This window comes from Dryas octopetala, chromosome 2 (genome assembly GCF_963921425.1).
Source record: "Dryas octopetala chromosome 2, drDryOcto1.1, whole genome shotgun sequence".
Classification (NCBI taxonomy): domain Eukaryota; kingdom Viridiplantae; phylum Streptophyta; class Magnoliopsida; order Rosales; family Rosaceae; genus Dryas; species Dryas octopetala.
Genome location: NC_141367.1, coordinates 31,348,743 through 31,361,114, shown reverse-complemented (window position 1 = coordinate 31,361,114; position 12,372 = coordinate 31,348,743). Strand labels below are relative to the sequence as shown.

The following is a 12,372-nucleotide window of genomic DNA, read 5'->3' as shown; positions in this document are numbered from 1 at the left end:
GGAAAACACGTGTCCAGTATTGCTTAGCTAGCTCAAACATTACCATCCTCAGAGAGAGCATCTGCAGAAAGAATGATGCCAGCGACTAATGTAGAAGAGAATATGTGGGGCTGAGGGTGCATGGCTTTTCAAGTCTATCCCATTCCCACCTCCAAAGCATAAGCCACTTGATCACCATGTTCATGGTTAACCAATCAACTCATTTTTTACAGTACATCAGTTTGTAATATTAGACCCCAAACGAACTACTTTGTAATCGAACAACAATGCAGAGAAATAAAAATGACCAAGAAAACCCATTTGTTGTTGCAGCCCACACAATCAAACTTAAGATGCCTGGGACCTCATAATGGTTTTTGTTTTGTATGCATCAAATGCTAGATTACCAAGGTCATAGAGGAGAAAAGAATAAATTTGGTATTTCACAACTGAAACAACCATTCACTTTCATTTGATTTGAATTGACAACCAGAATCCAAAATCGAAATAACATTAATAAACTAAGCACAATTTGCAGCATTGTTAAAAGAAAAAAATTAATAACAAAAACAAAAGAAACTAAACCCGTTGCTGCTTTGTCGCTTCCATTCTGTCCAACAAGCCAGCAATCTCGGCTTGCATTCTAGTCTTCATGTTGTAATAATCACAATGTGAAGTTTCCAAAACTTTCAGCTCCTCCAGTTTCTTCCTTCGATTTTCCTCTGTTTCTTTCAAACACAATTTGGAAAACTTCCCAGCATACTCTTCCTCCAACTTCTCCGCCTTGGCCCGAATCACCTGCCTGTACCCTTCTGCCTCTCTCCGTGCTTCGTCTGCCTTGTTCTGGAACATTCTAGCTTCAGCTTCCTTTACCCTCACTATGCTTTCCAAGCTGTCAAACCCATCTATTTTTGATACTGCTCCAAACTGGAACTCATCCTCATTGCTTATGAGGGAAGATTTGAGGTTGTTCTGACGGGGGGTATCATTTGACAATAAATCACATTGCATACTAGAACCTGTGTTGTTGTAAACAGCATATTTTGGAGGTAGAGCAGCGGGTTGAGAAAAAGGGGTTGCATCTTTCCTAAGGCTGGCTTGAGGAGCTGCCAACTCTTTTGTGGGTATACTAGAAGCAGGATATTCTGACACTCCATCTGTATCTATTTACAAGAGGATAAAAAATGCAGAGTCAGATAAAAAATACATATCGAATAACAAGCATATTTAAATCACACAAACAGATACATGTAAAACAAGTATATCGAATAACAAGCATATTTAAAAGTCATCTAGAATGTGGTTCCCATTGTACCTATCATAATTCTTCAAAACTTAAATGGAGGAATACAATCCTTCCTACAACCATTGTATAGAATTACAACATTGTTATATGTACCAATATTATTTATCTTCCCCTCCCAAGTCTAAGGATCACAATCTTTAAATGCTATATATATGGGGTTGCTAGATTTTTTACGAAAAATCCAAAGACAATAATTAAAAATAAAACCATAACTGCAAAAAAGCACAAGAATTACATAAAACAAGTTGTAAGATTCCTCCAACATTAATCCAGGTCTTCTAAATGTGTGATCAAGTCGTCACAATCCTCAAGGAAGCAATGCAGAGAGTATTCTTTTCAACATAGTTCCAATCATTACACTAGCCCTCCTATTTCTCTCAATTCACCAACTCCTCTCTTGACTGTTCCCACATTGCCTCCACCTTTTTAGCTTTCCACCACTTACATGTGTGGGGTGCCTGCAACTCCTCTCTATGCTTTTACATGTAGTCACTCTTATCAGCCATCTTAAATTTCTCGTTTCCGCTACATAGATACATTGCTCTTGTTTTTTACAGTAACGCCCAACATTTTGTCCCATAAAGAGTAGCTTGCCTAATGGCAATTTTGTAGAACTTCCCTTTTAAATCTAATTAGTATTGTTTTTATCACAAAAGTTATGAGTGATCATTCCTAACATGCAAGGAATAAGACAAATTTATGCAGCAAGCAACTAAATACAATGAGGCCTAACAACTAGTAGAAAGTAAAAGAATAAATACGTAAGTGGAAATACAAACGCAAATAAAAAAATTGGACTTACAATTAAAGAATTGAGTGATGAAATTGCAGGCATCTGATGGAGACATCAATTGGGATCCAAGCTTGGAGATAATCTCCTCAGCCTTAATGTGCAGTTCCCGGCCTTTAAAATCATCGCTTCTCCTAAAAATCTTCTGAACACAGTCAAGCTCCTTGATAAGTGTCTCTAGTCCCCAGTCTTTTGCGCAGCACAGAAACACATCCTTAACAAACCCAAACATTTCTGAAGCATGACCACACCCAATGCAATGAAATTGCATCTCAGTTGTCCCGGAGGGCCCCTTCAAGCTAGGACCTGGCTTAATGAGATTTCTCTGAATACCACAAGCAGCATGGCACCAATGCGAACAAACATCACAACCAACCCAACTACAAGTATTATTGGCACAGTCAAAATTCAAACAGACAGGACACATACAGGAACTGCAAAACCCCTTATTTGCAGAGCAAATCTTGCAATCACAATCATCAACAGGCAATAAACTATTGCAATTCACATTCCTACATCTCGTAAACAAGAAAATCTCCACCAGCTCGGTTGTGGGGAGGCGGTTTTTCCCAGATACAAAGTTCCCAAGACCCATCTTCACAGCAACCAGAATCTCCAATTGATTTTTCTGGCACTTTGAGAGATTCTCCTTTGTAAGGTCAGACCTTCTCTCAAGCCGGTTTTGGAGACTCACTAACTCCTCTTTCTTCTCGGGCATGGAAATCAGATTCTTCAGGTATTCGTTAGTTGATAAGAGTGTATCATCAGGAAGCTCCTGAATTATCGAAGCCATGACCGGAATAGACTCCGAGACAATGTCACGAAGAATTCTCTCCGGTCTAGAAACCTTCCTGGCTCTCCCACTACCATCTACACCCTCCAAACCTCTCAAACTCTCCGAACCTCTCCCTCTAGAATCCCCAGACTGGGTGTCAATTCTAGGCTTAGCAGGCAACTCAGATGGGAAAAACGAATGGTTATCAGAGCTAGTTGTCATATAAAGACTATTACACGAATCCTTACGATTACTCTGCATCAACGAGAAAAGCCCAGCACCATGATTTGCCAGAGCAACTCCATCTCCAATCGGCTTAAACCGGCTATGAACAGACCCATTAGTCCCCTCTCCACAGTTCCAGATTTGATCATCTTTCCCAACCGAATACTCGTAATTCTCAGTCGAATTTCGTGTAAGCGAACAACTGGGGTTGTGGGAAAAGGGGTGTGAATAAGAGTAAGATAATGAAGCTGCTGTGAAATCGTTGGAACAAGTGGTTTGCGTATTGTTGGTAGATGGTGCCAGAGATTGTATACTCCTACTAGGCTTTGGCATAGCTGGAGGATCACCATTTTGTAAAGCGTTTGAAGCAGTGAGAGAGAACGAGACCTCAGGCAAGGCCAGAGAGAGATTCAAAGTCTCAAGCTTTGGCTTCTTGTCCCTACTATCTCTCTCAATCTCTTCCACGAGCTCTCGTTTTGAGCAATTCTGCCTAGTTTCGTTCAAATTAAGGAAATCCCTCTCTACCCATTTGTGATCTTGGTTAGAATTCTCAGGAAAAACGATTTCTTTACCTTTACAACTCACTTTCTCCAAGGAAGTCAACAAATTTTTCCCGGAAAACTCTTTCTCAAGAAAACCCAGTTTGGAACTATCGCAGAGGTAGCTGAGAGTCAGCTCCTGAGAACCTAAATTTCCAATTTTTGTGGGTTCTGATTGAAACCCTTCAGAACCCATATCTGATTCTCTGAGAAAATTGATACCCTTTTCAGGGAAACCCATTTTCTCTTCTGGGTTTGCCTTGTTTTGCTTGGAGATGTGTCGTGTGAGCTTGCTCTGAGAGGCCTCGTCCTCAGAGGCAAGAAGACCATTTGAGCGGTTCTTCTCACCAAACATGATCTTATACAAACACAGGCAGGGACTTACGAGAAAAGAGAGAGATGGAGAGAGATGGAGAGAGAGAGAGAGAGAGAGAGAGAGAGAGGAGAGAAGAAATGAATGAGAAACAGAGAGGAAAAGGTCTACAGGGGCTGTTTGGAAAATAATGAAGAATCAGGGGGGTGTTATTCCAACTCACTTGTTATGATTCTTCAGCACACCATGACTGATATCTGCAACGGGCCAACGGCTGGATTTTCAAGCGTTCACACGAAACGGAAACGGCGTACTTTTTTCTGGTTTTGCTTTAGATTACCGAACTGCCCCTCTGAGTTTGATGGAATTACTGAATGCTCTGCTTTGAGTCTTTGACCAGAAACTTTGTTCACATTTTTCTAGTGAATGCCTGAATGGTGGTGGAGGAGGAGGACGACTTTATATGTGTTTTTTGAGAAAAGATGGATTACAAATTTACAATATAATTAAGCTTAATTAACGTTTTTTTTTTTGCCAAAGCTTAATTAACGTTTACCTACCCCAAGAAGGTACTTAATTGCTTTCAATTTGGACTTTTGGAGACAGATTCAGCTGGTAAAAAGGTCATGGTTCAAAGTTACCTCAATTGTCCAATTATATCCCAACTTAGGCGCGAAAATACTCAAATTACTTGAAGGATTTAAGGATATGATTTCATATCAATTTCTCATTATCAATTGATTACAATATTACCTGTAGATTTTGGTCACTAAGTGGGAAAGTTGACTGCTAGCTAGCCTTGAGCTGTTGATTTCATCACTAATTGGTGTCTCAACTACTTTCTTAATCAAGATTTCAATCAGTTTTAATGAGAATACATCAAAAGAGATCAAGTCGTTGTACCATGGTTCATGGACTAATTAATATGTTAAAATATTTTGAGACAAAATAAACTTAGTTTTGTGAAATCTAAGTCAATCATCACATGCTATATATATTTTTTGTATTGAAATAGCATACAAAAATTAATTCATTATCAAAGTATTGCTTAGAATATTTGTTTAGTTGTCCTTTTTTCCCCAGCAGAGTTCTCAAACAAACTCAAATGCCTGTGAATATTTTTATTTTTTTAGATTAATAGCAATTAGGTGCGCCATTATGTGGTAATCAATTTATATTCTAGTACAGTGTGATGATGTTCTGAAGAATATGGTTTCTGTCCTCTAAGAATTTCAAATTGGAAAGCAACTTTTCCCAAAGAGATTGTAAGAATTTTACTTTTGCTTTCAAGGTGGAATGAAAATGTCTCACATTCTACATGAAAAAATTTGAGAATTTTTAGAAGCATCTTCAAAAGGTAGTCAAAAACATGATTTGATCTATTATGTACTATAGTCCACGACAATATATGTGCAATTCTCGAATTCAAAGAATATTAAAGCGCATAATCCATGGAATCCATGTTTTTTTATTAAGGGATAGGACAATGCATGCGAAGTATTCACGGTCAAGCTAGGCTTTCATTTTATATGTACATATATATACCTTTTTCTACCTGTTTTATTTGTCTCTTATATACCTTGATATATTCTATAATGATCAAGATAGGTTGAATTTCTCTTGTTTCATTTTAAGTATTCTATATAATATTTTATTTCCAAAAGAAAACAAAGGAACCTAGCTAATATATAGCTTTTTTAATTACGAAGGTATGGATGCATGCCAAAACGTTATAGCTTTAATTTAAGCATAAACTTCACTGATCGATAACAGCTTTAATTAGTTGAAGATGCCCATGAAGTATAAATAAAATTTTGTCGGACTTTTAGCTCAACCCATGTAAGCTTAGTGCTGACGGTCCATAAACGTTCACCTTAAAGTTTGAAAATGTTGAGTTTATTGAATATATAAGAAGCGTCAAATAAATAAATATTCAAGAAGTGTTGACATTTTTTTTCTTTTGAAAAATATAAACGTTGGTGTTATGAAATGACAAAGTTAACGGGGCCGACCAAAAACAGTAATTTGCATGCCGTGTACAAGAGGCCGGAAAGTTGGACTTGGTCAATTGACTCACTTCACATTGCATATATATAAGGCCAAAAGAGTTGATATTTGCATGACATATTCTCTTTAAATTTTGCTAATCCCCTGCTTAATATTATACACGTACCATTCAATTATCTTCTTGAAATTAGGGTATGATTGTGGCATTTATTAATTCCAGTAACTTAATTGCGTCCGTAAATAGATGCTATATAATTCTAGGGATTTTGTTTTTTGTCTTTAGTATTACTCTTTCTATATATACATTTACTCCCACAATTTAGGGAAAAATGAAGATTAAGAGAAAAAAGATTTTCCTAGTGAGAATTGGAAAAACGCGTTTCATTAAAAAATTTAACCCTATAAAAATTAAAATGGAAAAGAAGAATAAATTTGATCTAAGCATACAGATTAGATAGACGTTTCGCAGACAAATAGATTGATAATGATATCAATGTCCGAAGACATTTGATGGATCATCAAAACCAAAATTAGTCAGCGTGCCTCTATGCACTGCACCGCTGAATTATGCCAACATCGATAAATTCAAGATATTTTTTCATGACAAAAATTAAGTCCATCAACATGCATGTATATGCACTTGATTTCGCGGCATGCATGGAGTTGTGTTTTATTTGGATGAACCTTGGATAAAAATCTAAGGTTAAGTAACAAGCTATATATTGATTAATTAGTCATTAGACTCATTACTAAATGGGGTCATATTAACTTTTATCATAAATCTTTACATTTCATTGTGCAATATAATATTCTTAATAAATCATTCATATCATACTTTTAGTTTTTTATAATAAACAAAACAAATCCTGAGAATAAAGAAATAAATGTTGCAGTTGTGTGCAGTCTGGAAGAGTACCTGGAAGCATGTTAAGACAGGCTGAAGTTGCATGAGAAAAGAGAGAATGAATGAGCAGAGCAAAGTCAACGCGGTCTTGCGTATGCGGCTTCCCATCCCAACGTGCAAGGAAGGTCCCATGATCCCATCGCATGCCGTGTTCTTGTCCTGTTTTATATATTCTTCACGTTTCATATTTAGTCTAAGACATTCATGTATAATACCGTTAAAACTACAAGTGTTAATTTTCAACACAACACAATAATACAATTATATTTCAGCACCAAATCAACGAATTATGGTTCAATCATTAGTTGACACGACCCTACTAACACCATTAACTAATGACCCTTGAATTCATATGAGTTCATATTTTTTATCTTCAGATATAGATCGTAAACTCTTAAATATGTGTGCACTTTATATTTCATCATTATAACTGGTCTCTTATTTGATATCAAATGACAGTCTTAAACCAATTATTGCCGACTTATATGATAAAATATAGTGTCATCATGATCACAAGCCAAATTACCAATTACTCACTTTCACCTCCAAAACTTGTCATACATGAACAGCATTCAACGACAAGAACAACAACATCCTTAATGAAACAAAATACAGCCATAAAAAATTTAGAATTCTGCAGCCGCTAAAAATGCATATCTCACTGTACAAAGTTAATTAATAGCGGCATCTCTAATACGAAATATATGGATCTCCTAAACAGAAAATAAGAATCTCAAAGCTTTAAAGTAAGATCTGGTGAATTAGATGAACTTGTACTCTTGGGTGGCACGGTATTGGTTGCTCCTGATGAATTCATCATGTTTGAATTTGGGGCAAATTCCGTATTGAAATGACCCCCAACTCTCTCACCCACCTGCCGGAAACTCCCGGGCCAAAACAGACCCACATCATCATCTTCCATGAACACTGGAACTCCAAAATAGCCTTGCTGAAACCTTGCCACACCTCTCGTGTCAGGGACAGGGAGCCTCTGATGATCGGATTGTATTATAATGTTTTGGTGCACTCCAGCATGAGCTTCGATCCCAAGAGACCGGAATGCAGAAGCAGCAGAACCATGCAGGGGAAGAGATGCCAAGCTAGTATACCTGTCAGCATACATTCCCATCCGCATTGCGCGCTTGGCCATTGTCCTCTCCCTCTTATGAGCATTCTGATGGCCACCCAGTGCCTGTGAGCTATAGAACTTGCGCTTACAGTAGTTGCATGAGAATACCCTTGGGATTGTTGCTTCTGAATTAGGGGGGGCTGCAGCTACTTCACTGCTGGTTTCCCCTGTGCCCTTCAATTCAGTGTCACTGGAGCTAAACTGGAGTGTTAAGTCAAGGGAAATAGGCCCGAGATTTTGTTGAAGGTTTGTCTGATTTGTGAGACAGGAAGAAGTGGTGGTGCTGTCCTTGGAAGGGTCTGGGGATTCTTCTTGGAAAGGTATGTTGGAAGTTACTTGGCTTGTGACTTCTGAATCATTTTCAAATTCCAAGTTCAAGTTTGGTCTTACCATGTTTCAGCAGAACAGCGAGTGAAGTCAAGAACTTTGCTGTTTCTTCTCTGTATGAGAAATCACAATTTGAAGGAACTGCTCAGAGTGCCCTCAGCTTGCTCTCCACCTGCAATCATGAATCCCACCAAAATAAGTCATTTTCCATGACAAAGTGGGATCCTTTCTTCTCTTCTATTCCTTAGCGAGAGAGTTCAGTAATTTACAAAGGAATAATTTAATAAGATGATGTGTAATTGGACACAGGTCATTCCTACCTTCATGTAATTCAACAAACCAATTAATGATTTTCAGCTTATCAATGTCTTTCTGTTTGAACATGCTAATGCAGTGTTGCTAATGCAGTTGATGTTATCTAGACTAGGCAATGCAGTAATTGAACATCAATTCTATGTTAGCTAATTCCATATACAGAAACATCAGCCATGTTCCATCAGAATACCACATAACAGAAATTCATAAACCATTTGCATCAAACACAAGTGCACAATATCCTATAGAGTATGGTGCCGGGGTTTAGTGGTTTACTATATACAAACACCTGCGGGTTTACACTCTCTAAAAGTAAAATATTATGACTCCTGCCTTTTGTTAAATTAGTGCAGATTCTCTGTCGCAAAACAGGGAGATTTCTTTAAATAGATTTCAAACAGTTCCCACATGTGTGAATCCAATATCTCAGTTTCTGAAACTAATTGGAGCTTGGAAGGCCTTAGGATTAAAACATACCACTATTTCTTTGATACTATCTAACGCTTTTGCTAAAGCAATTAGGAAAAGAGAATAGTACTATCTCAAAAACTCAGGGAGGAACTTACTTACCAAAAAAGTAAAGGAAAAAGAACAAACATCATGGAGGAACTACATATCTCCCAATTGAGTGAATGATTAAGAAAAACATTAGAAAAATTAAATTATATTTAGCCTAAAGAAAAGACGAATGATCACACATCATCAACTAGAACTATAAGAGCATTGCAGCTGTTCTTTTTCTTCTTTTGTTGGTTGAACCAGTAAACTCATTCAAATAGCTGCAGTTTCTTTGAGCATTTCAATTTAGCCAGTATGGAATCACCATATACAGGCATAGTACACAATAAAAACCAGACTGTTGTGAAAGCCATCACTTTCATTCTTTCAATAAGAGAAAATATTTGCCACTTCAAAGTTCACAAACAAAAATTGTGCTCTGGTGGTGCTTTTGTGTCTCTTTTTGTTCAAGAGTAATCATCCTCTTAAAGTTGAGGAATCATAAGTTCTCTCTAAAGTATTCTAAAGGTATTATGAGAAATCAATGGACATTCTCTTATTAGTTATCTCTAAGTAGCATTTAAATGGAAAAACAGAATTCGGAAAGATACAACCATTTACCAAATCTTTGAGACAAGAGATTACTATTATTAGAGAGCATGGAGAAAAAAACATCCAGGATCATCATTGAAAATGGAAAAGACAAATTTCCATTAAATTAGGAAATCATTTACCATGATACTGTTATGCTCATATATGCTTCAACAAATTGCTAAAACGCTATAGCTATGCATGAACAAACCAACAAGATTGTTGGAATAAGGGATTAGTATGCACGCCCTGGTGTCCCATATAATTGCAAGTGATAATTACTTCATTTGACTATACTATGAAAACTGGTCCTCTTACACCAATTTTCTCTAGGCAAAAAAACATTTTACTCTGAGATGTGGTAACCAAATTGTCAATTTCCATGCGGATATATATTACAAAATAAAGGTAATTTTGTATACCATTACTCCTTAACTATTAAACTGCAGAATACTAAATCAATGTGGTGGAACTGTCCAAATGCAGTTTAACAGCAAAAGCCCATAGAAGGCATCAATAATTTATAAGCGATCTATTTTACTATGTGTGAAGGCTTGCAAAACAAATTGCTTCTTTCACACGAATAAACAGCTACCAGTTTCCTGTGATAATCTACTGGAAATAAACAGCCACCAGAAATTACTACAACTCAGCAAAATCAAACAATTACTCAATCGGAAAGATAGTATGCATCCAAAGTTCCAAACCGAAAGGTGCAACTTCAGAAAAAGCATAATCTCTGGTTTATTTGGGGAAGAAAGAAAATAAGACAAGAAGATCACACATAAGAGAAACCCAGAAAGTCAGGACTGAATATGGTACAAAAGGCACGAAAAACAGAAACTACAACAAACCTACAACATACAAAATACTCGGATTCAGAAGCACAAAATCAACCAAAACTCACCAGGCAAGTACAAGTCACTGACTGAGCTCAAAATTAAGAAACCTTAGCATTCACAACCAATAAAGTATAAATTTAGGAACTACGCAGTATTATCTATAAACAACGACTATGTTGAATTGCAGTGATTTTAGACCCAACAATCAAGGATAAGGAAAGAGAGAAATTACAGTAATTACGAGCATCAGGCAACCTAGGACTAGAGCGAAAGCAAAAGCAAAAGCATTTAAAAGCTGCTATCAAAATCAAATCTATAGCTAAGGAGATAGGCAGAAAGAGTTCATACATAGTATTGAAGTTGCAGGCTATGGTTTAGGGATATGGCTGATGCCACTTAGGAAAGTGTAAGTACCAAAAGACTAAAAAGCAGGCATCTGGGTTTTCAAGCTAGCTAGTTTTTACCACAAAAGGAGTTGGTAAAAGGAATTAAAAGAGAAATAAATGAGGATGAGATGAGGAAGGCAGAGACAGAGACAGAGACAGAGACAGAGAAAGAAAGGTATACAATTATGGGAAAGAAGTGGTAGGAGAGATGGGGATGATGGTGTAAAGTCAGAGAACTCAAAAAGAGAGAGAAAGGAAAAATCAGATAACACGGTTAACCACTATGTTTGTTGAATTTTGGGCTCTTCCAGTACCCAACAGCTATTAATCGAAGAGAGAGAGAGAGAGAAGCAAACAAAGACAGAGAAAGCAAAGAGTACTTGCTTACTGAAGAGTGAAGTCCCACATAAAAAGATAGTTGCGAGTGCAGTGTCTCTTCGCTCAGTGCTGATCATTCTTCTTTCACTTTTAAAAGAACGGTCAGATTCTTTCCAATATTTGAACACACCCAAATACACAATACAATACAAGATATCTTTGTCAGATGGGACTCCCATAACTTCATTTACTCTCCCACCTGTTCACCTACATAACATGCACATATTCATAGCCCATACATTTGCATTTTGCTAGCTTTTATAATATTTCTTATATAATTTGCAGGCATTATTTTTATTTTTTATGGTTCCAACATATGGGACAGACATATCATTAGTCATACTCACCATGCAATCTGACACGCAAAGAGGAAATAAATCAAAAAAGAAAAAACCCCTTTGCATTTGCAAGCTGCTTGGTGTCACTGAGCACCAAGACAAGGCTAGACTCTAGAGGACCTCTGCTCACCTTAAAAGTGGGTCCACAAATTCTTGCAAGATCTCATCTTCAACTGTGAAATGACCAAATTCTATCTCAAGATGATGAAAGGTGATGCTTTTCTCGTTTTCTTTGTAATTCGACATCGACATTCCCGTCACTATTGTCAGCATAGCTGGAAATTAATATTTTTTTCAGTCCATTTAAAAAATAAAATTTTGAATTTCGAAAAAATTTTGATGCAAATTTTAAAAATTTTTAAATTTCGACAAAAATTAGATATAAATGACGAAAATTGCTATCAAAATACGAAAATTTTGAATGAAACTTTACCATATATTTATTTAACATATTATCTACTAAATTGATAAAAAATATTGAAGAAATCAAATTATATAGTAGGTTTCATGTAATATAAGGTGAATATAATGCGCGATGGAACAAATACTGTTAAATAAAATTAATATAATAAATACACAAAATTAGTATATTCTTTATACTGTATAATTTAATTATACACTAAAATCTAAACCATACTACTCTATATATTCTATATACCCTAATACTCTTTATACTCTATAATCTATACATTAAACCTCATATATTCTATATATTTTAGGATATTAAGTT

At 36.4% G+C, this 12,372-nt stretch overlaps 2 protein-coding genes across 4 annotated transcripts; both read right to left on the bottom strand.

The window, feature by feature from the left end:
• Window positions 1-405: 405 nt before the first annotated feature.
• TTA1 (class I heat shock protein, putative (DUF1423)) lies at window positions 406-4,031 on the bottom strand. The gene is made up of 2 exons (XM_086233894.1): window positions 2,088-4,031; window positions 406-1,142 (listed from the first exon to the last, which is right to left on the bottom strand). Exons 1-2 carry the CDS (start codon window positions 3,967-3,969, stop codon window positions 559-561), a joined length of 2,466 nt encoding a protein of 821 aa, XP_086090020.1. The 5' UTR covers window positions 3,970-4,031; the 3' UTR covers window positions 406-558.
• Window positions 4,032-7,360: 3,329 nt separating this feature from the next.
• On the bottom strand, window positions 7,361-11,331 carry LOC147295690 (zinc finger protein 7-like). 3 transcript variants are annotated; one of them, XM_086233848.1, is made up of 2 exons: window positions 11,315-11,331; window positions 7,361-8,466 (listed from the first exon to the last, which is right to left on the bottom strand). In XM_086233848.1, exon 2 carries the CDS (start codon window positions 8,358-8,360, stop codon window positions 7,572-7,574), a length of 789 nt encoding a protein of 262 aa, XP_086089974.1. In that variant the 5' UTR covers window positions 8,361-8,466; window positions 11,315-11,331; the 3' UTR covers window positions 7,361-7,571. The 3 variants fall into 3 exon arrangements, with proteins under 3 accessions (XP_086089974.1, XP_086089972.1, XP_086089973.1); XM_086233846.1 differs by lacking the exon at window positions 11,315-11,331 and adding an exon at window positions 10,889-11,273; XM_086233847.1 differs by lacking the exon at window positions 11,315-11,331 and adding an exon at window positions 10,773-10,789.
• Between the last annotated feature and the right edge of the window lie 1,041 nt (window positions 11,332-12,372).